At 49.0% G+C, this 26412-nt stretch overlaps 1 protein-coding gene across 2 annotated transcripts in view; it reads right to left on the reverse strand.

The window, feature by feature from the left end:
• The window catches only part of LOC135897508 (acetylcholinesterase-like), a 121373-nt gene that overhangs the window by 15218 nt on the left and 79743 nt on the right, over positions 1 to 26412 (reverse strand). For both annotated transcript variants that reach the window (XM_065426158.1, XM_065426154.1), the window contains exon 4: positions 20200 to 20375. In XM_065426158.1, coding sequence (XP_065282230.1) covers positions 20200 to 20375 — 176 coding nt within the window. The remainder of the gene's footprint in view (positions 1 to 20199; positions 20376 to 26412) is intronic.

The raw sequence follows: 26412 nt of genomic DNA on the forward strand, positions 1-26412 counted from the left end.
ATGGAAAACAACACAACCGCGATAGCATACCATCCATTGAATCACCAGTGCCCTTCACAGGGTACGAGCTGCCATGTCCTCCTGAGACCCTGAGGCAGCTCAAGGACAGTCCGGTTCTTACTCTACTTACTGGTTTGTTACACGCACGCACGCAAGCACACGCACACACATATACACATACACGCACACAATAATTTTTCCGTTTAGATATCCCAGTTGACAAACCATAGCGACCTTCATGGCACGCTATAGCGTCCCCACACAAATGCATACTTACTTCTGCGCTGAGTGCTTCTTTCTTACAGAACCTTGGGTGAAACTAGACGCCCTTGCAAGGCAGTATTGACTATTTTCCTTCAGCTTTCGAAAACTCGGTCGTTTGGTCAGAACGAGCTAGTAACTCGGAAGTAGCAGGTAGTTCAGGCTGGAACTCCGTTCGTGTCCGTTCTGAAGTGTTTCCCCGTTAGCGGTACGGTGCGATGCGAGTGGCACTGACGAGCCAGTCCGCCCATCAGTCCACTTTACCGCATAGAAAAAGTGCTCTGAGAACGCGTGACCGATGTTCGTTCTTTCTTCTGCTTTCTTTTTCAAGTTATATTGATTTGGGCGAGTTAAAATGGCTCCACGGCAGGCAACCAGCGAAACCGCGAAGCAGCCGACTGCGTTTCTTCTTTTTTTTTTTCGCTGCGGTTTCACGTTTACGCTGGTTGCCAGCGAATGGATAACTTTAGACGCTAAGAGATGTAAAGTCCAACGTCATAATTTTGCGCTCGTTAACTATCGACCTTGCTCGTTTGTCAACGGCCAGGTTTAAGCAAAAAAGAAGCAACAACCAAAAAGTTTCCGCAATGGCGTTCCATCATTCTCGCTCGATGGGGACACATTCAGAGTATGATCGCGTGAATAATATTAAGAGACGAGTCTGTGTATGCAGCGAAGTAAAGCTGAGTGCTGCACTAACGAAGGCAAAAAAGAAAAACGGAAGCGTCTGTGCACGAAGGAAGAGAAGCTGACGGCTTGGCGATCTGCGTACAGGTGGTGCCATTAATCTATGAAGCCTTTCCTCGCAGGAGGGACCGTGCCAAGCGCCAACGTCACGGCCGCCTCAATCTCGTTTGCGCATCGATCATCCAGGCAGTGACGGAAAGGAAATATACAGACAGCGAGAGAGAGAGAGAGAGAGAGAGAGAGAGAGAGAGAGAGAGAAGACAGGGAGAAGGAGAGGACGAGGGTAATCGAAAGGCAAATGGCCTTACTCTGTAAGTTATACAGCGGGGCGCACTATATATAAGCACGCTTCATATATATATACGTATGAGCGAAGGAAAACGCGAAGACAAGAACTGTACTGGAGCGAACCCTCGCAGAGTCAGAAACGAAGGAAGTGGGCGTACTGGGATCAGGGGAAGTGGTGAGAGTGGGCGGCTGTAGCACTGTATAGATCCTCGTTTTACTGACACCACATTTCAAATGCACACACGTACGAAAAGGAGCAATCTTTATTCGATTAGTACTGTTTCGATATGTGACTGGAATGCGATATTACAGACAGGTTGAACTGGATGTACTGTTTTGATAAGCCCAGCGGAAGCGTCAGCGTTTGCCGTAAATTGCACACGCACGAGTGAGTCCACAGGACGTAGCCCACCCTCCCCCCTACACTCCCCCGCCTGATGACGAAGATAAAAAAAATTAATTAAAACATTACTCAGATGCGTAACGACGTATTGCACCACAGACTCGAGGACAGTGCAACTTGACAAAAGCAAACAAACAAACAAAAACGTGCTTGCGCCCACATACTCTCTTTAGCTTCTTTTGCGCCTAGTGTTCTCTTTTGCGTCTAGCCGCCCAATCTTCAACCTTAGCGTGCTGAAGTAAGGATCGGGGCGCACCCGATTATCGAAAACTCCGCATACAATAATCATTTACCTCATTCTCGACTGCTTTCTTTTTACAGACGTGTTTCCACAGTACGTCTGCAAGGTACACAGCGTTCTCTCCTATAGGAGTTTAACAGTTGCACAGAGAGGCCACCACGGCAACTGTCTCATACGCGGCCATCTGGCGCTGCGCCGATGACTGAAGCGAAGTTTTCGAGAAAACAACAACAACAACAACAACAGAAATGCATGACGATCGATCCGGCCTCGATGGATCCCGGAAGGCTCGGCGGAGTGAGGAGGGGGGGGGGAGGAATCGCAGTACAAGGACGTTCCGGGCGCGGGACCACGCCAGGCTCAGTGGGATTCTTCTGCGGCAGATGGAGCGTGACGCGCCCGGACCACGCCGTGTGGCAAATCCGAAACTCGATACAACGGCTCCTTCGTTCTTGCAGTTCCTTTTTTTTTTATTTAAAGGAGGCGTACTCGGCTTGGATGTTACGGATGCACATGCATGTCACGGTTCTTGATCGTGAGCTCCATGGAGCGCTTTGCAAAGAGGCCTGGAGGCGTCCGCTTTGTGGAGGGCCACCGCGCATGCAGTTTTACCGTGCATCTTCCTCCTTGCACGGCACAGCAAAGATAGCGTGGCTAGAACAAGATGACACGCCCTCTGTTCTCCTAGAATGGAGCGGTTCTTGCACCTGCGTTGTACTCGAGTGTGGTACAGCTAGATGCAATACATTGTGTTGTAGCGACGCAAACAACTGGAACGAAAGTGGTACAGAATTATGCACGGGTTATTCATTCGGGCAGCCTGGAAGTTTGTGGGTGATGTCGCATAGTTTACGAAATATTTTCCGCTTATTCAGATTTCTTTATTATTCCGACGCACGGAGAAGCGTTCCACGCATGCGTGGAACAGGCCACCGTTAAATCGAGGTCAGGAAGGAGGTCCATCAGTCAGGCGAGATGGCTCTCTCTTTCAATGTCTTTGTCGCTCCACCACACTCTCACGGCGTTTTAATTTTTCCTCGAATCTTTCAGCTAATGATGGTATTACTGTCAGTTTCAACAACTGAATTGTAAGAAATCACTGCTACCTCTTCCTGATAGGCCTCGTCACAGAACAGGCGGAGTTGTTTGTGAGTAAGACAATTTGCACAGAATAATCTGGATTCGCCGTAACAAAAATGTCTGTTCTCTATAGCCTGAACAAGGGTTGCTCGTCAATATGTATGTCATTTCTTTTTCATTCGACCGCATTGACAGCGCGTTACCATGGATCTGCGCTAACTTGAGGCAAGAGGGGCCTCACCCCCTTTCCCTCGCCTGCTTAGAGGTAAATGAGGGAGGGGGGTCATGGCACAAATTTAATGCACAGTCGTTAGGTCCATATCCCGTGAACGCCTTCAATGATTGCTTTTGCTTTTTGCTGAACAGTGCATTACAGGTAGTTTAAACTGAGCTTTAATTTAAACTAAGTTGTGAGCAAAATACACGTTTCATAACTGCTACAATGTAGAAATGTGATAAGCGACTATTCTATAAATATTATGACATTCCACCGTGAGGGAGAGAGAGATAAACGAGAAACTTCCTATGGTAGAAAGCGCGCGAACAAGAAAGTACATTATACAAAAACAGAAATTATTACATAGAATAATATAGAAGAAAATAGAAAGTATATAAAAAAGTATAGGAGACGGGGGGAATTGAAGAATTTCTTTGAATACGCTCATTTGACATACGTACGCACAAGGAGCGAGAAGTTCCAGGGGTTGTAAGTAACAACAAAATTCATATTTTAGTTAATTGGCTACACCTCAGAAGACTTCACTCCGACTCTACTATCAATGGAAAACACGACCGTACTTCACACGAAGAACGCAAATGTATGTCAGGGTCTAGTAAACAGAGTCGACGTCTGCCTCGATGTATGTCTTTTACTGCGACAGCAAATAAAGCGATATGAGAAAGAAGCACTAAATCAATAAAGCTTGATAAATTATTCTTCCAGAATTTTAATGTTACTAATTTCGCGGTACGAGGTTGCGGGGAATGTTACAGTCAACAACCTTCAGGGTTGTTCATTTGAAACAAGACCCAAGCTTCCGGTTTTTTTTTCTTTGAATTTCGCCCCGAAACTCCAGCGCAGGCCCGTGAATGTGTCGTCGCAGATATCACTGTGTCTTCGCGGATTTGCATCGTAGTACGGCGCAGTGAAAGCTGCCGAAACACGCCAATATCGCTGCTTTGGCTCCTTTTGGGGTGTGGTGTATAGTGCAGTCTCTATAGTGACAAACCAAAAACGAGGTAACCGAGCACATGCAGACATTGTCACGACACCATGGCGAGAGGGTGCAAAAACTTCACAAGGTGGCGTCGCAACACCCCTTTTTCATTTGTGCATCTTTTCTGGATCACTCAGCTCCTTCTGTGGTGGCAAGAGTGACGTTTTTTTTGTTTGTATCAACAGGATGCGATTTCGTCGTCAGGTTCATTTTTGCCAGAGGGCGAAGAAAACCGCACTTTATCCACCATCACCAACGAAGGTCGAACTGGCGACGCTGTAGCAACACGAAGTTATAACCACACGCACTACTAACCTGACCATTGTGAAACTTTCGCGTTTGGTAATTGGAAATTGTGGGTTGGTCTATGAGGGACGCCTAATTGAAGCTTTCGCGTTTAGTAGTTGCGAATTGTGGGTTGGTCTATGAGGGACGCCGTATATTGAAGTCCTCGCGCTTAGCAGTTGGAAATTGTGGGTTGCTCTATGAGAGACAGCGCATAGTGAATTTTTCGCGTTTAGTAGTTGGGAATTGTGGGTTGGTCTATGAGGGACGCCTTGTATTGAAGCTTTCGCCTTTGGTAGTTGGAAATTATGGGTTGGTCTATGAGAGACGCCGTATATTGAACTTTTCGCGTTTAGTAGTTGGGTATTCTGGACTGGTCTATGAGGGACGCCGGATGTTGAACCTTTCACATTTAGTCGTTGGAAACTGTTGGTTGGTCTATGAGGGATGCCGTATATTGAAGTTCTCGCGTTTAGTAGTTGCGAATTGTGGGTTGGTCTATGATGGGCGTCGTATATTGAAGCTTTCGCACTTGGCAGTAGGAAATTGTGGGTTGGTCTATGAGGGACGCCGTACATTGGACGCCGTATAACAGTAGAGCGTCCTGATTGATAAAATACCATCTGCCGGGGTCCTTTCGAGCGAGCATAAATCTAAGTATATATACAGGAGTCTTCTTTTTTTGCATTTCATTTGCATCAGAATTCGGCGGCTGCGACAGGGAATTGCACCGGCGACCTCGTGTTCAGCGGCACAACGCCACCACCACTGAGCCAACGCGACGGGTGCGCTTGGAAGCTTTCGCGGAATTTTCTGCGCCGCGCAGACTGTGGTAGTGGTTGCTACGTCCGGGCGTGCGCGTATTTCGGATGCCACGGCGAGCATGCAGTTTACCGTTGGGGACGAGGACAACGTTTTCTGCTTGGCAACGAAGATGTTGCTATAGGGGGATCTGTTTCTCTGCTGAGATTATGTCACATGTTCTTTCAATCTTTTTATTTTTTGAAAAGTTTGCTATATTTTCTCATTAAATAGGTTTAGTAACTAGCTATTCCAGAAAAATACCTTTATTTCATTTAATTTCTCATTTAGTTAACCTATTTCTTATTTGTGTGGCTAATTCCCCTCGTGGGTATGTGCCATGTTTGAAAAGGAATCAATAGCAACAAGTTCCTCGCGCAGAAAATGGCACTATCCGCAGCGAGAGCATGTGGCAGCCGCAGTGAGTCAATTAAGTACAAAGAAGTAAGCTTTAACTATCTTGTTTTTCGCTTTCTTTAGGGCGTAATATTTTCCCGGTGTGCGTGGCACAGAAATTCCCTAATACTGCGAGAAAATAGGAAATGGCGGCAATGAAAACGACGCCCAACAGTGATGCTCGACGGAGGTGTGCTATTATGGAGAAACCGCAGCGACGCGGAAAGCGCGCCAGAGGTTATCGAATGGAAAGCGATAGATATCGAAAGCGAGTCGAATACATCACTATCATAAGTATCTGGTATAATATGTCAAAGGAACCATGAAAATGCATGTAAGGAGGTTAACCAGGAGAGAGCCCGACTGGCTACACTGGGCCGAGCAAGTATGCAAACACAATAATGACAACAATGTGGACCGACGTAGATATGCTTTTATTTATGCACGCACGCGCTGGAGATGTCGCAAGGCGGAGCATTAAAGGTCACGAAAGGCCGAGGTGCTGCCGACCAGGTCATCGGTTCGAACGCTATCCCTATCCCCGTCGGCCGACACGATGAACGCGGCCCCCTGAACAACTGCACTCTTTCTCCTGTGGGTCTACGCGTGCGCACATAGGCGTACGTTATCGCTGCCATCTCACTGGGAATCGATGTCATCGCTCATCCTGAAGTCAATACCTTTTCGTACAAAAGACCGGCGCGTAAGAAAGAGTGAGTCACGCAATTACAACACCGGCAGCTAAGGAAATGATAGCAAAGATGATAAAAAAAAGAAACCTCGAAAGAAACAAGAAAAGGCTACGAGAGCTTCACGTTGTGGCGGGGTCAGTGCCGACGATGATGACCAGATTGACGACAGGGTGTGGTTTTGGAGGAGGCACGGCAGCGAGTGTGCGAGGGAGAGGGGCAGACAGGGAGAAACGGGGAGAAAGGGGATGACTAGCGGGGACGAAGGTTCCTGCGGAGGAGGAGTGTACGCTGAGAGAAGCTATCGAGCCACGGCCCCAACTTCTAGCCGGGCTAAGGCGTTTCGCCCGAACGCTTCGAGAAAGTTCGCTCCGTTAGCTCCGCTGTACGCGTGCGTGCAGGACGGACCCACGAACACACGTACTACTCTTCTTCTCCTCCTCCTATCTCTCTCTCATAATCTCACAATACTCTGGGCCCTGAGCAAACGACCAATTTATTTTTTCTCAGCTTTACTTTTGTTTTGTTTTGGCAGCTGGGTTCGCCTTTTCTGTTGAAAAAAAGTTCGCCGAAGCCGCCCGCTCCTCTTTAGATGGCGGCGGGGCACACGCCCATGGAGAAACGCCGCTGCGAACTTTTGACGAGAACGGCAAAGCTGCAGGAGGAACGTGGAGTACGGCGTGGGTGGAAGGGGGTTCCGCGGCGGGTTCATCGACGGACACGCATGGCTGCTACCCGACGTAGAGATCGCGTCGGCCGACGGCCGACATGCGGCACCGTCATCAATCTCGGGGAGCGATGGGGAGGAGGAGGCGAGTTGCGCTGCAAGAAGGTGTAGCCGATCGTGAAGGAGTGAACACCGCTAACGAGTCGCCGGGTCGTAATATTTCGAGCAGCGTCGACGGCCTGGTGACAGGAACGGCGAGAGCTTGACGGAGGGTGTGACGTCGAAAGAGCGTTCACTTTCGCGCCGCTGATTTTGACCGAAATGGGGAGGGAGGGGGGGAGGTGGGAGGGAGGTGCGTTTGGCAAGAAGCCATCCTACCAAAAAGGGAGTTCTAGTTTCTATATTTATTAATTTTTTTTAAACAGGTTGTCGAGTTCTTTGACACCGTGGACTTTTCTTCTACGATAGTACTTCACGTGCTGCTCGCAAGGCGCTTAAAGCCCGGTATTTTGATTACTTTATCCGTAAATGACACAGCACGGTTATCTGAGCAAATATGTGCGTAATATGTCCGTAAACGGCGTAAGCCTGATTTCATCCATCATCACTTGCGCTCACTCGAGTCCCCGATGTAACCGCACTTGCTACCTGGACTTCCCCGATGCGAAGCAACTCATAATCTTTCGATAGCGCTTGGGCGTTGGATTCAAGAATTCATCATTTTTTGGGGATGACTGACAACACTTATTTCAACACCTGTGGTGGCTAAGAAACAACAGAATGCCGACCATTTGACAGTCCTGCCTTTGAAGATCAACGTTTAGATGGAATACCTTTTACTAAGAGCAAGATCTTGAGCTGCGGCATCGATCGCGGTTCTTTGCGTCGAGTGAACAGCCGGTTACTCCGCGAAGTCATGACGATGGACGCAATTCAAAGACGTTCGGTCTTTTCAACAACTTAAGTGGATCGCTAGTAAGACGCAGCATTAAAAACTTGTGACGATGAGTTACGTAACCCATCGCTGTAACTACGAGGTGCGACAGAAAAATAAATAAAGAAATGGAACAGAACAGAGTTCCTTTAGGCTCTCACGGCGCACCTTGGTGGGCCCCATTAATTTCCGTAGTTTCACTGCGCGTCCTAATTAAATTCTCAAACAGCGACACGACCAGTGCGCGCTAATCCTGTACTCACAACATCCAAGAGCGGCTTCCCTCTCTTCAAAGTCAAAACGGCGCTAATTGGGGAATGGTTCTCGCATAAGTCACAGCCTAATATGGTTGAAATGGAGAAATCTCGTCGATAGTGCGGCTGTTTCTTTCCACCGTTCGGTAGCGGGAGGCGCCCGCAGTGCTCGGAGCACACAGCACGAACACACGCACATACGGCGCCAGCGTTCATCACCGAAAGTGAAATCATCGCAGCGGAGCGCCAATGCATTGTGATGGGTTTCTTCTGTCCACGAAACGTTATATATATATATATGGAACCTATTAATGGAGGATCCACGAACAGAACAAAAGAGCACGCGAAGCCGTATATAGAGTAGCGACGAGGGGACTCCCTAACGAGATTTTGATCACGCAGAGAGAAAAGATGGTCCCAACGTCGATATCCCACACCGGACCGTTTTCTCTCTTTCTCCCACCCATCTGTACTCGGTGTTTCCTCCACTGAAAGCCCGGAAGCCGCAGTGCTCGCATTAGAAGCATTATGTCAGTGCTGTTCGGAAACAAAACAAAAAAATAATAAAAGGTCACGCGCGGTCCGGAATATAAAACAAGGGCATTTGATCTCTTGGCTCTGTTTGTGGTGGTCGCCGTATGCCAAAAAAGAAAGAAGAATAAAGAGCACTCGGCCAGTCGTGATGGATTGGTGCCATTTTTCTTTCGTAGCTGCGACGATATGGAAAATTTGCCAACTTAATAGCCTGCTGCGTCATTCTGTTGTGTATCGGTATGACATACTCGTCGTTGGGGTGTGCGATCTTGTACGTTATACCCGTGGCACTAGCGAATTATTTTCATGATCGAAACTAACAGAGAGAAAATATAGAGAGAAAGATGCCTGACAAAAAAAAAATAAGTAAAGGATGTTTCCTCCCGCACAAGAAATAAATAAAATAAATATAAAGGTCAGCAGGTGTCTGCAACGTTCAAGAAGTATCCTCAGGACGATGGGTCAAAGGTTCCTCAATCTCGAGAAGAAAAAAAAAAAACGCGGCCAGTGGAAGCTTCCGGCAGACCTCACGAATAGCCATTGTGGGCACCCGAGAACCGTAGATACAGAAGCGGACAAAGGTCGCCATCCCTATTAGGACTTGGAAAAAAAAAAACGAAGGAAACGACGTGGGAAGTGCGGTTACAGGGAGCTGTCAAAGAGGGCTAGGAGAAAGGCTAAAGAAAAAAAATTGCTCGTGCGGAAACGAAAACCAAAAAGACGAATATTAACAACGAAAAACAAGAAAGGAAGGTCACAAAGGTTCCTCAAACTATACCACAATAAATGTGAAAAACAAATACGAGCGAGAATAGTAGAACGTTTTAGCTCGACCGCAAGCCAGGACAGAACTGTTCGAGAGGAATACCGCACGAAAGGCGCGGCCCAAACTCGAGGTCCGCCAGAGGGCCACTGAACCGACGGAGGAAGGAAAATAAGCAAGGAGAACGTTCACCGGGCCTTTGCCCTTTCCAAGATCTACTAGGGTATCCGCTAACGCCGAATACTTTCCGGGATAGGTGTGTGTGTGGGGGGGGGGGGGGGGAAGGGGAGCTTGTGCGTATTTATAGGCTCTCAGATTTGGTACTCTCTATCTGGGAGGTCAAGACTCACAGCGCCGTGGCGCAAGGTAAACTCACGGACGTCATGGGTGCCCGTAGGGAGCGGCAGCTACTTCATTCTGACGCAGGATGCTCGGGTGGATTTTGCGTTTCCTTCGCCATGACGCATCGGATGTGGAGCGCCGGGGAAAAGTGAGGCCAGGGAAATGGCGAGGGTGACTGCTCGGAAAGAGAGCAAAGTAACTTCCTTGTTAGTAGCCTTGGACCACGCCGACCATGGTCCGAATTTCTATCAACTTGTTCGATAGTAAGCGCCGTGTGCCATTGGTCGGCAGCCGTCCTTGATATTTCTAATGGTGGTGGTGGAGACGGTGGTCGTATAGCGATGATGTTGAGAATACGCGTTCGACTGGTAGTCGGGGACGGCACTTGCTCCTCCTGTAGCGCCTCTTTCAGGGTGTATACAGGGTGCCTCTTTTTTTTTTCCTTTTTAGCTGCACCCAATTTTTAAAGATTGCCCGTGACAGATAGCGCCCTTGATGCTAACCCTTCATCTAAGTTACTCGATGAGGCGGACATTGCTTCTACGAGAAATCAGAATAGGTAATTAGTAATTAACATAATTACGCTAGGTAACTCTGTAATTATTCACATATTTCAATATACAAGTTATAGCTAGCCAGTACGCAAAGCATATCCACTTGAAACGAATTTTGAGGACTACACCAGTTTCGATATACTAATTTTCAAAGTGTCCGACGAGATGCATTGGCTTTTCAGTTACTTTTCGTGCTTCGATGCATAAAACAGCGTTTTCTAAAAAAAAAAAAATCTAGGTGGAATAACGGTGAATTATTACCGCAAGTTTGATGGCACAAAGAAGATGGGAGGTGGCGGGTTCAAACACCTTGTAGTGTATATTGTGAACTGGTGATTACGTGCAGGTGATTACGTGATACGGTGATTACGTGCAGCTTCACTTGGCGTCTCATCGTGGAGAACACAATCAGCCGCATAGCGAACTAGCCATGGACGTGGTTTATAATTGTGGAGGCTGTTCGACGCGGCGTCACTTTAATTCCGGCTGCAGAGTTCTACTTTAGTCTTTAGATTTGTCCTATTGCAGTGTTCTACTTTGGTCTTTAGATTTGTCCTGTTGCTCTCCTTTCCTTTTTACTTTTTCCTCCCCTCCTTCCTATCTTCCATTTCTATGTTGCTGTCGCCTCCCTTCAGAAGAGTAGGCAGGCGTTGTGCCCCTTCCGGTGGCAGTTGCCAGCCTGCTCCTCGCTTTCCCTTTCCTGTTACCTGTGTATATGTGTATATGTGTGCAAAACAAATAATAATAATGGCACAAATCTAGAAACCGGTCGGAACTGCCTCTGGTTAACCTGCCTGCCTTTCTGTGCATCTTTTTTTTTCTCTCTCTCTCTAGAAACCGGTGCCATCCTCAGGATTCGTTCTAAGTCGACATGCCTTGCATACTCACTGGCTACAATTCCTAGATGAAAATATGTGCCATAATGTAAAAAGAAAAATGAGCTAATCAGCGTAAATATGGTAATTATGTAATTAGTAATTTTAATCTCTCGTAGAAATACCGGCCTCCTCATAGAGTTACTTAGATTAGGGGTAACAATTGCGCAAATTTGCCACAGGCATTTCTTTTTAACAGGCACCCTACATATAAGGTGTCCCAGCTCGTCAGCCAAGCTATTCAACGAAAAAATAAATAAAGAAAAGACGGTGCAAGATAAGATTTTAGAACCTATGGTGTTCCGTCGTCAGACCTCTGACGATCAAACACCGTAATTATAATCTTGCACCATGTTTGCTTAATCTTTTCTGACGATCAAACACCGTAATTATAATCTTGCATCATGTTTGCTTAATCTTTTTTTTTTCTTCGTTGAACAGCTAGGCTATAACTTTAGCTGGGACACGCTGTGGTTTGTTAACATACGTCTGAGAGTCAACTGTGGCGAATAAACACGAACAGAAGGCGCAATATTTCCCTTCAATCGGTCTGGTGGCCTTCAGGATGCACCAGACGTTGTGCACAATCGGGCGAAAATCCTTTCGTCCGATTGGCACCAAGTAATACGCCTCGCTCCGCAGTCTAACGTCGGCAGGACCATATATGTATGTCTGCACAGAGCGGAGAAAGTGTGCTCCCGTGTACTCAAATCGACCAATGTGGCGTGCACGCCGATGGTGTTTCAATTCGGAGAAGTAGTGTATACCTTCTTCAAGGGTTAGCCTCTTCATCGCGCGGGGTTCACGCGGCGGCATCCAACGCTACCGACAATGGCAAGCGAATGGCCCAGCTCTTTTGCGATTTGACAATTGTTCTGTTGCTGTTTCACTTTTAGGGGGCTTGGCTAAACACGCGCAATGGAGTTAAATTTTTTATGCGAAGCATACTAGCCGCACAACCACGCTCTTCCTTGCTGCGCCGCGCGCGGCCGCGTAGCTACCATATGACGTCATAACAGCTGCAAAAGCGGAGGCTCAACTCGTGCGCTCGCTTGCGGCCGCGTAGCTACATAGCCGGGTCTCAGCTCCTGCGCTCGCCTGCATGAGTTGTTTCTTCGTCTAGCCGAACCAAATATAGCCAAGCAACAGCAGTTCACCAGGCTAAACAGTGGTTCAACAACTAAAATAAAGACTAGTATGCTTCGCATTCTGGGCTTAACTTTAGCTAAGCCACAGCCATTCTTTTTTTTGGTTTCAGGAAAGACCAATACGTGAAGGCGTCCACTGAAAGTTGATCGTAAGTTCCTAGTTTTCGGAGGGGGGAGGGGGGGAGTATCTGTCGGTAGTTAGTGCGGTTGTCGGCAGAATTGTTCTTCACGGCAGACGTTTCGACAATATGCGCACCATGAGTCGGCTATAATGACTACGTTTCTGGACAGAACATGCATCTCTCGTTTTCGCAATGCACCAGTTATACCGGCCCCCTCTGCATCCTATGATGAAACTAATCTCCCTAGTTGTCCATCCTCAGCTAACACGGACGGACGGAATCCAGAATAAAGCAGCAGAGCTATTTGCATCTCTGCGTTCGTGTAAACTTGCTGGTGGTTCTTGCAAGTTGTTTCCACATGTGCCGCCCTTTGAAAGAGAACAGACTGTTTAGAAAGTAGCCGATGAACAGTGAGGTTACACGTAATGTCTTCAAGCTAACAGGTTGGGTGGACTCGCTGCCTCATATAAGGTTGAACTAAATCCAAGGACACGGACTTTGTTCGGGTCTCATCAGAAATGGGAGCGAGGGTGGCTACGGATTCTCCGAACCAAGGCAGTTCCCGTCGTGGGCTCACTGAACCGAAGGAGCTACGTCAGTAAGGCCTGAAATGATGCTGATTTCCGAACACCTAGTGATAAGCGGAAACCTCTCCTGCGTGAATAACTTCCAAGCGCTGCAATTGGCTTCCCGGTGGTGACAACAGCGGAAATTGGTATAAGATCCGACTTACAACGAGTTCGGAGTGTCGCCTGAACATAAACGTACAACAACAACAACAACAACAACAACAACAACAACAACAACAACAACAACAACAACAACAACAACAACAACAACAACAACAACAACAACAACAACAACAACAACAACAACAACAACAATAATAATAATCACCATACAATCATCGTTAAGCCAGGTATGACGGCTGTGCCTAGGTCGGTGGGAAGACATAACTGTGATTAGGCTTGGGTAGACACGCATCGTTCGACGGTGCGGCTTGTTGTGCCACAGCGTAAGCGCAAGTGCTAGACGTGCAAAGAGACTCCGCGAACATGCGCAGCGTCGAAGCACAAACGGACAGTCCGGGCGCGAACGCGGTCGCTACATTTATCTCGACGGTGCGACGCCTGTTGCATTCCGGACCCTCTCCAGTGTGGCAGCTGGCCGGGCGATATCAGCGGGGTGGTCAGACGCTGCTTGGCGACGACGGTTCAAAGTCTCCCGCTCCCGTGCAACGCTCAGAGAAGACGGCCCGGCCCGGCCTCGCTCTCATCTATAGCCAAGCTCGCACTGACTAGGCGAGCGCGCCGGCCGATCGCCGCAGGCCGCACCGCACGCGTGCGGTCGCGCGAGAAATGGCACATTTCGACCCCTTGTGCACAAGAGAGAGAGAGAGAGAGAATGAAGAGGAAAGGCAGGGAGGTTAACCAGATATGAGTCTCCGGTTTGCTACCCTACACTGGGGATGGGGTATAGGGGTTAGAAAGATGACAGAGAGGAAAACGCTGAAAAAAAGAAAAAAAAACACGCACACATGGAGGCACACACACAAAAGGCGTTCCAGTTAAAGTCGTTCACTCAGGCCGGTAGATCGCAAAAAGCGCATTAGCGCTTGCACGGCCTTCTTCTGTGACGGTAGGTCCTTTCGGTGTTGTAGAATTCTTTTTTCGGATAGCGCTTGGTCGTCCAGTTTGTCAAGTTCGTGGCGAAGGCATGCCCTCTGTGTACTGTACTGCGGGCAGGCACACAAAATATGGCCAATTGATTCTTCATGGCCGCAGTGGTCACAGGTTGGGCTGTCGGTCATCCCTATGCGGAATGCATAGGCTTTAGTAAAGGCAACGCCCAACCAAAGTCGATGTAAAAGTGTGGCGTCTCTACGGCGAAGCTGTGATGGCGCTCGAAGACTTAATGTTGGATCAAGTGAGTACAGTCGCGTGTTTCTTAATTGTGGCTCATTCCATTGCGACGCGGTGCACTGCCGAGGAAGTAGGCGGACCTTCCGTGCTGCGTCAGTTCTAGAATGAGGAAGCGGGACGCAGCGCTCCTCAGTATGAGCTGAGCGGGCAGCGTGATCCGCCCGTTCATTGCCGATAATCCCGCAGTGACTTGGAAGCCACTGAAAGGTTATCTCATGGCCTGCTTCACTTATGTGTTGCAAAGTCTCTGTAATATGGAATATTAGTTGTTCGTGTGGTCCACGTCGTAAAGGTGACAGTAGAGACTGCAGTGCCGCCTTTGAATCGCAGAATATTGTCCATTTATGTGGTGGTTCATCACCAATGTGATGAAGGGCAGTAAAGAGCGCTGCGAGCTCTGCTGCCGTCGATGTTGTCGCGTGGGTCGTCTTAAACTTGATTGTTGTAGCTTTCGCTGGTATGACGATTGCCGCCGCGGTGCTACTTGGAAGGACAGATCCATCAGTGTAAATATGCGTAGAATCACGGTAGTTCTCGTACAAATGTAGTAGCGTGAGCTGTCTAAGGGCTGGTGATGATAGATCAGCTTTTTTCGAGATACCAGGTATTGTGAGGTTGATTTTTGGCTGAACGAGGCACCATGGAGGAATCGAAGGTCTCGCAGCCGGGGTAAAACAAGCTGGCAATGATTCATCATATGCGGTTATCGTCCGGCTGAAAGATGTGTGGGGTCTGTCCGCTGTTAGGGAGGCCAAGTGGTGACGAGGAGTCCTGGTCAGATGCCTTATATGGGTCCTGAGTACTTCAATTTCAATGTGGGTCTTGACAAGGTGATCTCCAGCGATTGCTATCGTAGCCACTGTTGAAGCACTCTGAGGCAGGCCTAAACAGATCCGGAGCACTTGACCCTGAAGACTTTGTATTGTGCGTAGATTTGTTTTACCAGTGTTGTTTATTGCTGGCAAGCTGTATCGCAGAAATCCTAGGAAAAGCACCCTGTACAGTTGCAACATCGCACTTGGCGACATTCCCCAGGTCTTGCCAGCGAAAAACTTGAACAGGTGGCAGATGCCTGTCAACCGTTTTTTCATGTATGATACGTGTGGGCTCCATGACAAGTCCCTGTCGATTATGACACCTAGGAACTTGTACGATCGGACCCATCGTATTATTTGGCCATTTATCATTACACTGTAGTTGGCCATGGGTTTGCGCGTAAATGGCACTAGTGCGCATTTCTCTGAGGAAATTTCCAGGCCTCGATTACGAAGGTAGAGAACAGTTTGTGTGGCGGCTCTCTGAATTCTCGCTCGCAAATGTAGGCGTGTTACTGCAGACGTCCATATGCAGATGTCATCCGCGTACATTGATAGCCTGACCGTAGTTGGCACGTGCTCAAGGAGAGCAATTAGTGTTAGATTAAATAACACAGGGCTAAGGACACCGCCCTGGAGGACGCCACGGTAGCTATAATGTAGACAAGCATGGCCTTCTTCGGTGCTTACAAAAAAGGATCGCATGGATAAATAACTCCGTATCCATTTAAACATCTGACCACCCACTCCTACCTCTGCGAGAGTAGAGAGGATGGCCTCATGCGTAACGTTGTCATACGCCCCTTTAACGTCGAGGATTAAAGACGCACAGAGACGCTTACGGCATTTCTCATGTTGAATGTAGGTGACCAGGTCGACGACGTTATCGATCGATGATCGACCGCGTCGGAAGCCCGCCATGGCATCTGGGTAGGTGTTGTGGTACTCCAAGTACCATTCCAGGCGTCCTAGGACCATCCTCTCCATTACTTTGCCCACACAGCTCGCCAACGCGATCGGGCGATATGATGAGAGCTCCAACGGCGACTTGCCAGGCTTCAGCAATGGAAGAAGCCGACTTGTCTTCCAGGTTGTTGGTAGCGTGCCATTTCTCCAAGATTCATTGTACACCTCAAGAAGAACACCTCTCGCTCGTTCCCCCAGGTGACACAGAGCTCGGTAGGAAATTCCGTCAGGTCCTGGCGCTGATGTACGGCTACACAAAGCTAATGCTGCCTTAAGTTCGTGGATCGAGAATGGTAGATCCAACCGGTGATCACGTGGTTGCGGACAGCTGATCGAAGGCGATAGAATGTTGGTAGCTGTGAGTTGGCCGGATAATCTGGCGCAGAAATCCTCTGCCACGTCAATCTCCGATCTCTTTTGAGAGAGGGCAAGTGCCTTGAATGGGAATCGCTGTACGGGAAGTGTCCGCAGTCCGCGCACCGTTCTCCATAGTTGCGATAAAGGCTTGCGTGGATCTAGCGACTCGCAGAAGGCAGCCCAACGTTGCGATTCGAGCTTGCCTAACCGGCGCTGTATCTTCTTTTGCGTGCGCCTGGCGGTCCGTAGATCGTCCATTGTTTTCGTACGTCGGTACCTTCGTTCAGCACGTCGTCGGATTGCTCGAAGTCTTTCTAGTTCCACGTCAAATTCGTTCAGTTTCGAAGAGCATGTGAGAGTGCGCATAGTGTCTTGCACCGCGCTCTTAATTGCCTCTTCCAAGTCGAAAGATGGATTGGCGTCGCAGTGTTCTTCGATTATAGACTGAAATTTAGGCCAGTCCACTCTTTGGATCGTATCCCGTATTTTGGAAGGGGTCAATCCTCTGATCTTGATGTACGTGGGGATATGGTCACTTCCGTGCGTCTCTATGTCCGCAAACGACCCTGCACGTCTGACAAGGCTTCGTGAGACGAAAGCCAAGTCAAGACAGCTGCTGTAGGTGGAGCCACGTAAGAAGGTAGGACTTCCATCATTCAGCAGCCAAAGTTCATTACTGGAGGCGAAAGATACCAGAGCTCTGCCTCTTGCGTTGATCATCGGACTTCCCCAGAGTGTATGATGGGCGTTGAAATCTCCAATGATGACCCAGGGATTGGAGGTTGAGGAAAGGATGTCTTGCAGTCTTTTGTAATCAAATCGACTTGACGGAGGTAGGTAGGCGCCCACAAAAGTAAAGGCCAAATTCTTTTTCCTTACGTTTAGGCATATATATTGATTATTGTCATTAGGTGGTACAGGCTGACGAGTGTAGGTGAGGTCACGGCGAATACACACCAAAACCTTACTGTTTTCATAAACAGTTGACGACATAAATAATTCATATCAAGAAAGCCTGATTGTGTTCGTTAAGTTCGGCTCGCAAATGACGATAATGGGAAACATATTGGCGTACGCGAAGCGACGGAAATCCGAAAGGCGAGCTCTGAGTCCGCGCGCATTCCACTGGAAAATAGCTGCTTGTCGGACCTCTTCCCTAAAAGACCGTGGCTGTGGAGCCATGATCTACTCAAGGGTTGCAAGCACCGGACTCAGAGCGTCCAGTACTTGAAGCGCACTTCTGGCAGACAGTGTGTGCATGTTGCTTAGCAACACGCGAATGGCATTCATTAAAGGCCTAAGAAGTGCTATCACTTGCTCATCTGTTTTGCGCGACTCCTCGGATACAGCACCTTGCTGCACTGGGGGCGGCTTCTGCTGTGGCTCCTCTGGCGGTCGTGTACGTGGAAGTGGCGGCCATTCCTTTGTGGAGAGAGATCTGGCAGTTTTCTCCCTTCCAACATCGGTGTTCGAAGGGCTGGAAACTTTCGCTGGTGATGCTGCTTGACGAGTTGACTGTTCCTGAAAACTTGATGTTTTCCGTCGTGAAGACCTTCGACGGTGACGTCGTCTTCGCCGTACTTTCACAGCAGCCTCTTTGTGGGTAGAGTTATCTCTCACCATTTGTTTAAGAATGGTGATCTCTTTCTTGATCTGGGGACAGTCTTTGGAGGAGGCGCAGTGATCACCCTGACAGTTAGGACACTTCAACTTGATTGCGCTGCAGTTGTCTTCTGAGTGGGGTTCGGCACATCGAGGGCACACGGCCGAATTTCTGCAAACACCCTTCACATGGCCTATCTTCTGACAATTGTAGCATTGCATTGGTCTTGGAATAAATGGCCGAACCTGATGGCGAAAGTGGCCGACCTTCACGTAGGGTGGAAGGCAGTCGCCTTTGAACGTTAGTCTCACACAACGTGTGTTGCCGAGGCGACAAACATGCACAATGACGTTGCGGTCACTTGCTGGTTTTATAAGAACTGGGAGGTCTGCATTAGGAATTTCATTGTCAATGTCATAGATGACTCCTGTTATTGTGGCACCATTCGTTGGCATGATGGATCGGACCTTGATGTTCCCCAGCTGCGTTACATGTTGTAGTATGGTCAGCGCGCTCGGGATCATCACATCGATTGCCAGGATGTTTCGCCTAGTGTTTATCCTGACATCCTTAATCTCGTTTGGCACAGTGTTTTCGAGATACACGGAGAGTGCTTGCCTGTTGAGGACGCGCAGGTTGTCGGTAGCGTTCTGTGGCACAAACAGGATGGAGTGAGGCCATCGTTGAGGCGCTGTTTTCACAGTGTTCGAGCTGGACGCTGAAGATGAGTTGATGATTCTTCGTTTGGCCTTGCGGTACTGGACAAGTCGAAAGCTGTCTTCCGAGGACTCGTCACCTGATGCGGAGTACAGCTCTGTGTCCTCGCTACCACTCGATGTATTTCCTCGCTTCCTCGAACCGATGTCCGCGGGTGAACGGGAACCGGGAGGATCCTCGGGGTGTTGCACATCCATCACCGCGATGGAGGGGGCGGTAGACGCCACAGGTGCAGTGAGAAGTCCAGAAAAGCACAGAGACGGGCGAGATGTGTTCCCCAAGAGAAGCACTTCGTCTTCCTCCCCTTGTGCACAAATTTCCGTTTACACTGTGTACGCAGTTTAAACCGTATACATTGTAAACCGAAATTTGTGCATAAGTGTTCGACATGTGCAATTTTTCGCGCGACCGCACGCGTGCGGTGCGGCTTGCGGCGATGGGCGGCTCGAGCGTAAATCGGCCCTTAGCCAGGCGCGTGGCGAGTCACGTGGTCACGCGGCGACCCAGCTTCGAGAGCGCATGCGCCAAGCCGGCGGCGGAGCTCGGCGCGGCGAGTCACGTGACGCGTTGCTAAGGCTACGGCGCAGCTGCGGTCAAACGAAGGTCAAATTGCTCGCGACTGCGAAACTCGGCACCAGGCAGTTAGTAAAGCTTTCGCTTTAAAACGGACGCTAGCGCAACCCCGCCAGCCTGCTATGGGAGCGCAGCGCATTCATCGACCAGCGTTCCAAGCAGCATTGCTTAGCCAGCGACTTCCGCGATTGGATCGGACTGCGACTGAACGAACGGGGCGCTCTCCAGGCGCCCTGCGCATTCGCCTGCGAAACAGGCGTCATTCGCCTCCTTTAAAGGAGATCAGGATGATATTCTTGGGGATTGGCCGCTGACTCACACCGTGTTTCGCCTCTCTCCTTTGCTCTCCCACCCGCCTTTCTTCACTTAGGTCATAAAGCAAGCTTTATGTTAATAAACACTTCATTCATTCATTTATTCAGTCATTCACTCATATAGCAAATACGACGACGTAAACGCGTACGTCAAGTCTGCTGACACGCAACGTTTGCGCATCACGCAAAACATCATGACGGCGAGTTTTCGTACACTACGCGGTGGTGCATTTCCACGCATTTATCGGACCCCGGCGAAGTCGCCGCGACGAGGCTAGACAGGCAGCCATTAGCACGATTCAGGAGAGTGCCTCTGGGTACCGCAAGAGAATGATGTCGTTTTAAAGGAAACGGATCGAGAGAGAGAGCTACAAAGCACGTGTATACCCACCGGAGAGGTTGACGAGGCGAGGTAGAAACTGTTGCCAGAAGGCACAATACTTTGCCCGGTGGCCGTATCCCACCAGGCTGGAGTTGACGGCCAGCGTCAGGTACTCCTTGCCGTGCGCCGTGTGCACGGGCCAGTAGATGCGCTCCCAGTGGCCCTCCTCGGACAGGCTCGGGTTCCTGCGCAGAGCGATCGGAGTGTGAGCCCGGGGCCGGTATGTGGGACACGTTGCTCGGGCAAACTCGTCAACACAATGTGAACGCGATGCGTTCGCCTCGAACTCGTACGTGCTTTCGGCGTTGCTATTATACCTCAGCACATGTGGGGGATCTTTACCTGTGCGGCAGGCTACCCTCGTATCCGACGAGCAGGAGAGAGCGAAGCGTCAGAAGCGGACGAAGTTTTTTTTTCCGCAGCAAGGTGCCGCGCCGTTCAAATCGGCTGTGGCCGCTTTCACCGCTTTTTGCCGTTTTTAAAGCTATACGACATGTGCATGAGCGTTCTCCTAATTTTTTTTTTTTGCAACGAAGTGACATTTGCCACTATGCAGCGTGCCACAGTTAATTTTAACCAAGGTTTAAGAAAACAACACGAGGATCCCGCACTCTGTGGGAATCGGTTTAAGTTGTTAAAGCTCTGCGCCCGAAGTCCCTTGATATTGTGCGTTTCAGCGAAACTGTTGTTTGTTGGGGATCTTTAAGACCAGGCAGCGAGGACTAGAGTTGATAAGTTACGAAAGAAAACGCACACAGCAAATTAAGTTAGCTGCAGCGCGGGTGTCATTTACCGCATTATGATGAGAGTCAGCTACATAGGTCGGAATAGAAAATGCCTAAATTACAGCCAATAACCAAGCGCGTTTCTTGAACTTCACTGTATGAATGGTGCCTGCGAAAGGCTCTTCGACGACATAATTACATTCAGCAAGAGCACGAGCTAACAGACTCGGTTAATCATTTAGGCAAAACACAACACTGCGTATCGGGATTCATTCGTCATCCAGCTATCCATGTTTGTTTTTTTAGTATCGTTAACTAAATAATTAGAAGTGTTGCGCCTTTAATTACTTCAAGTAACAATATGAACGATAGTACCGAATGGGTTTAGTGATTTTAGTTATTTTTTTGTCGTCGTTAATACCTCTTGAGCACGCTGGATGAGGTACATATATGTACTGTTCTGGTTTCTGCATGCTCACGGAAATGACGAGAATGCTGGCAGCAGCACCATACGCGTATTCACGTCTTTGTCAATCTTGTGTCCTTGTGTCGTTTGCGCTATACTTGGGCTCTAGTATTATCTACCAATATGTCTAGTGTCTCGAGAGACTTCGGGGCGGGGAAACCCTTATCTCTGCTATCACTTGGATCTGGTGTCTGTCCAGTGCTCGACGTGTTCTGTGCCTGTGTCTCCAACGGATGACAGTCAGCCGCGTTGGATATGCCATGTGGTGTAGGCTGTGTGTGAGGAGGCACTTGGAGTTCTTACATCACGAAATGAACAGCTTCACTACTCCAGGCAATTGGTAATGGATAGCGCATCTCAACAGTCATTTATGCGGTAAGTTCAAAAATGGAAAATCGCAAACATGTTTTAATTTCAATGTAACAAGCATTCTTATCCGATTACTCCCGCTTTGCTGTGCCGTTAATTAGCTCCGTCATTATTTCGCACAAAATTGGCGGCGAAAAAAGAAACAGAACAAGCTCAAAAAAAAAAAAAAGAATGCTACCCGTGCTGTAAAGCTGGCTTCTCCGTTACAGGATGTTCAATGCCAAGAAGCATGCTTCTGCGTGTTCTCTGTCTTGATCGGTTATGGCCTACGCATAGGCCGTAGAATACACACACAAACACAAAAAGAAAGAAAGAAAACATAGAAAGGAAACGTACTATTATTTTTATTGCAACATCAATTATATATAGTTTTTTTATTGCGACATACATGAATTACACAGGCGCTCGAAGTGCATACGCGCCGTCGGCGTTATCGTGCTGTCCTGCTAATTGATGGCGCACGAGGTGGGCCCGCGCGTGGACGATTATAAAAATATTGCCGCGGTTGAACGCGGTTAAACCAAATTTGTCGAGCGATAGCTCGGTTTCGCTTGCTTTGGGAAAGAACGACACCACTAGTCTGAAGAAATTAAGCTTTTTGTAGCAGCAACTACCGCACTGCAATTGCACCGTAATATGACACACAGACGCTGCTCGGCGCCGTCGGCGCTCTCGGCGCGAACGCGCAGTGAACTTGGATGCAGCCGGCGCCTCTGGCGGTGGCGACACGAAAGAGTGGCCTTGAGCCGCTGTTCGTTTTCACTGCACAGCGCATTAGGCAGGGCAAGTCCCAGTTTGACCTTGGCTGAGCATGAAGGTCAGATTAACGGAACCGGACGTTTTATGGATTTGCACCTGGAGTAATAGAGCTATCGCTCTGAGAAGCTTCCAAAGACAGCGAAGTCAAGGTAAAGTGGATGCACCTTCACGCTCCGTTCAGTCGCCTCAGTGGCAGAGAAAGGGCAGCGTCCGCTGCTGCGCCCACCGTTCCTTCCGAACAGCTCTGCGCGCATCAACAACGCGGCGAACGTCGAGCTAAACTTGTTATGCAATCCGTCACTGAGACGCTAAAAAACGCCAACGGTTTTCCTTCGGCCGCATCCCGTGCACCGTCGAGGTGCGATGCCACCAACGCCGTCTGCCACGCTCCTCATCACGCTAGTATTCCGAAACGCCTTCTGCGCGCAACTATTCTGTCGTTCGGCCGTTATGAAATGCGAGCACGAACTTATGAGTCTCGATCGCTCCGCGTTTCTAATGGAAATTCGCGCACCCTTCCGGCGATCACTGTAATGGCCATATGGTATGACGGCGCACAGCGTAGGTGCCGTTGACGCAGGCGGCAGGAAACAATAGCAGCGCTGAATACCGTAGCACAGGTACGGAAGGAGGCATTGCGCGAGATTCCAGCGCCAGTGTTGCGCTGTGCCTGCCCTCAGTCGGTCATTATTATTTACCTGCAGCCCTCACCATTCGGCCCGTTTTGTTGCCAGCGTCGCAGTTGCTGTTTTTGGAAAGGCTGCGGAGGAAGGCCCCCGCCCGGACGCGCAAAGAGCAATGGTGGTTGTAACGCGGCCGGGGAAGAGAAAGCAGAGGGTGTCTGCTTCACCCGCATTTAGGCGCTGCGAACAGGAAGATGAGGACACGTACGCAACACGACACGCCCACGGCCCGTGTGTAGCATTCATGCGGCTCTCGCGTCACGCCTCGCTCCGCGGACCGCGGGTGATTGAAATTCGCTCGCTGCTCCTCATTCGGGAGGAAGGGGGCGGGGATGCAGGCAGTGCGAGCTTTCTCGCCGCGTTCGCGTGCGTATAGGGAGCCGGGAAAAGAAAAAAATCGCGAATAAAAGAATGGGGGAGGACGACGAGAAAGGCGCGAGAGAAAGAAAAGAAACGAACGGCGTGTTCCCCCCAGCGAGCGCCTAGCGAAAACTGACGTGTGCGAGCGCGCGGGAAAACGCCGGCGTACGCGCCGAACTGGCATGCGTGCGCCTGGAGCTTGGACAGCGTGCATCTGGGCTCACGCAAAAGCACATCGAAGCACAGCGAAGCGCGCTCGAACTACACAACGTAATCGCGCGCAATACACACACGCACTACACACAAAACAGCGCGCGCGCGTGCCGAGAAAAAGGACGTTCGGGTGTATTCGAGCGCGCCCCTGCGTATTCAGGTTTCTCAAAGAAGGTGGGAACGCAGCGCCATTGTTTCGCTTTCGATTTTGGCAGAGAGCGACGGCAGAAGACACAAGATATGCACGGGCGGTCCGTCGTCTTGGCTGCCTGCGTATAGCAACGACTGAAGTAACGTCAATAAGTATACTCATCTACGACACAAAGCCGTCCTTTCTTTTGTGAAAGACACCGTATAGTTTCGTTATCCCCGGCTTCGTTCGCGTTCGCTGCGTAAATTTCGGTGCGCGGTACGGCGAAGCAATTAAGAGGAAACAAAAGAGGCGACGACTGGCCGCCGAATTCACTGGAATACGCGTCATGTTCAGAATCTCGGATGGGCCTTTGTTTCCCGTCGAAACAATGAAACTGCGCGAGCGACATTAGTTGGGGAAAATGAAGCCGTCGTCACTGTGCACAGAGCCGCTGGAGACGCTTTGTTTACTTTCGTTTTGGGGTCAAGTCTTTACATTACTTCGTAGCCACTGTCCTTCGATGTCATTCGGTGGTATTTTAGCACGCCTAGCGACAAAAGAGATCCCATTAATAAACATGACAGCACCGCGAAGTTTCTGTAAGTTATTGTGTTTAGTACACGACAATGGATATCTATCTGAATAGGTTTCGATGGCGACGGCCACTCCGATATCGTATTTTTATTTTTTTGGTATGCAAAGTCCGTATACAAGGTCCTAAGAACAATCACGTTCGACCAATCAGTGAAGAATAATAACAAGGCTTCGAAAAGTGTGTGAGAGCTGAGCATTATCGAATGGCAGGGAAGCTGTACACGTGTCCCTGTTTGCGTTGCATATTGGGCGGAAGCCATTTGCATAAATATTTGCAAGATGCACAAAGCAGAACGAATGAGATGTAGAATTGTCTGTACAATGATGTGCCAGAGACGACAGAAGAAGCATTGCAGCGGCAATCCTTCATTAAGCCCTCTTGTTGGAGGCAGCTGTTGTACGCGTGAGATATCGGGTGAAGGAGAGGCCGGTGGCGTAAGTTTCGCATTATCAGGAAGGCAGAACAAGTATTGTGTGGGAGAGGAGGAAAAGGGAATACTTACCAAGCGACAAGTATCTCAACAAACGACAAGTCACACGTTGCATATTTCAACTCACGTCTTTCCACCAAATAAGCTCGATCTATGAAAAACAAGCAAAACGCAAAAAACTGGTAGAACATCGGCCGCCTAAAATCTCAGTCAACAAAGAGATGTGTACCAGTATTCTTGGTATCCAAAAACAAAAAACATTCACCCAGGAATTCATCTGCGAATTGTCGAAGTACGGGACATCATTGTACCGCTTGCTCATCTCCACGTAGCCAGGTGTCATTATCAATATTATGAAACTTGTTCCGACCAGTATGAACCCCTATAAACCCTTATCAGTCGTTATCAACTTTATCCAACTAAATCCGAGCCTTATCAACCCTTATCCTGTATATATATATATATATATATATATATATATATATATATATATATATATATATATATATATATATTAAATGTGGTATATGGGGAACCTTTGCTGCGCTGCAAGTAGGGCCGGCTGTCCCAAAATGATAGTTATATATGAAAGAATGGAAATTCACACAACACACTGTGACAAAACACTAGCAAAGCAAATCCGTAGATCGTGAAGGAAAAAAATGGCTGTGGCTTAGGTAAGGTTAAGCCCAGGATGCGAAGCATACTAGCCTTTATTTTAGTTGTTGAACCACTGTTTAGCCTGGTGAACTGCTGTTGCTTGGCTATATTTGGTTCGGCTAGACGAAGAAACAACTCATGCATTACTTCTTCGCCTTCAAGAGTGGAACGCGACAGCGTTCCCGTCGACCCGCCAAGGGGTGTAAGACAATGGGCTACAGGGCAGCGACTACGCGCCCCGCATTGGACGCGGTGAGCGTCGAGCAAAGCAGCGTTCGGCGCGGCAACGAAATGTGCGCCTGAGCAAGAGACGCACGCCTTAGAAACAGCGCGTTTCTAAGGCAACACCGCATTCACTAGAGGCGCTTTTGTACCGCTTTGAAGCGTTGTACTCGTGGCTCAGTGGTAGCGTCTCCGTCCCACACTCCGGAGACCCTGGTTCGATTCCCACCCAGCCCGTCTTGCAAGAGTTGAGCCAAAGCCACTTCTCCTCTGTCGTGACGTCACGGCGTCACGTGATTTCATGGTCACCGCCGCGCCTGAGGAGCTGGGTTGAGCCCTCGTAATATGCTTCGCATAAAAAAAGTTTCCTAACCACGAAAAAAAACGATCATCTAGCGCTAATGTGAACATAGATGCAATTAAAAATGCCAGTTAACTACCATTCATAAGGAATTGATCAATTCACTGCCTACAAGAGAATCTCGTAGAACCCTGAATGCCAATCCAGCTGCTTCTTGAGGCATGTCCAGAGTCCCAACGCTCCCTGCACAGACAAGTGGGGTGACCATATCTAAAGCGCGAGAGATACACCTCGCTGGTTGGCATG

Source organism: Dermacentor albipictus, chromosome 1, assembly GCF_038994185.2.
Source record: "Dermacentor albipictus isolate Rhodes 1998 colony chromosome 1, USDA_Dalb.pri_finalv2, whole genome shotgun sequence".
NCBI lineage: Eukaryota > Metazoa > Arthropoda > Arachnida > Ixodida > Ixodidae > Dermacentor > Dermacentor albipictus.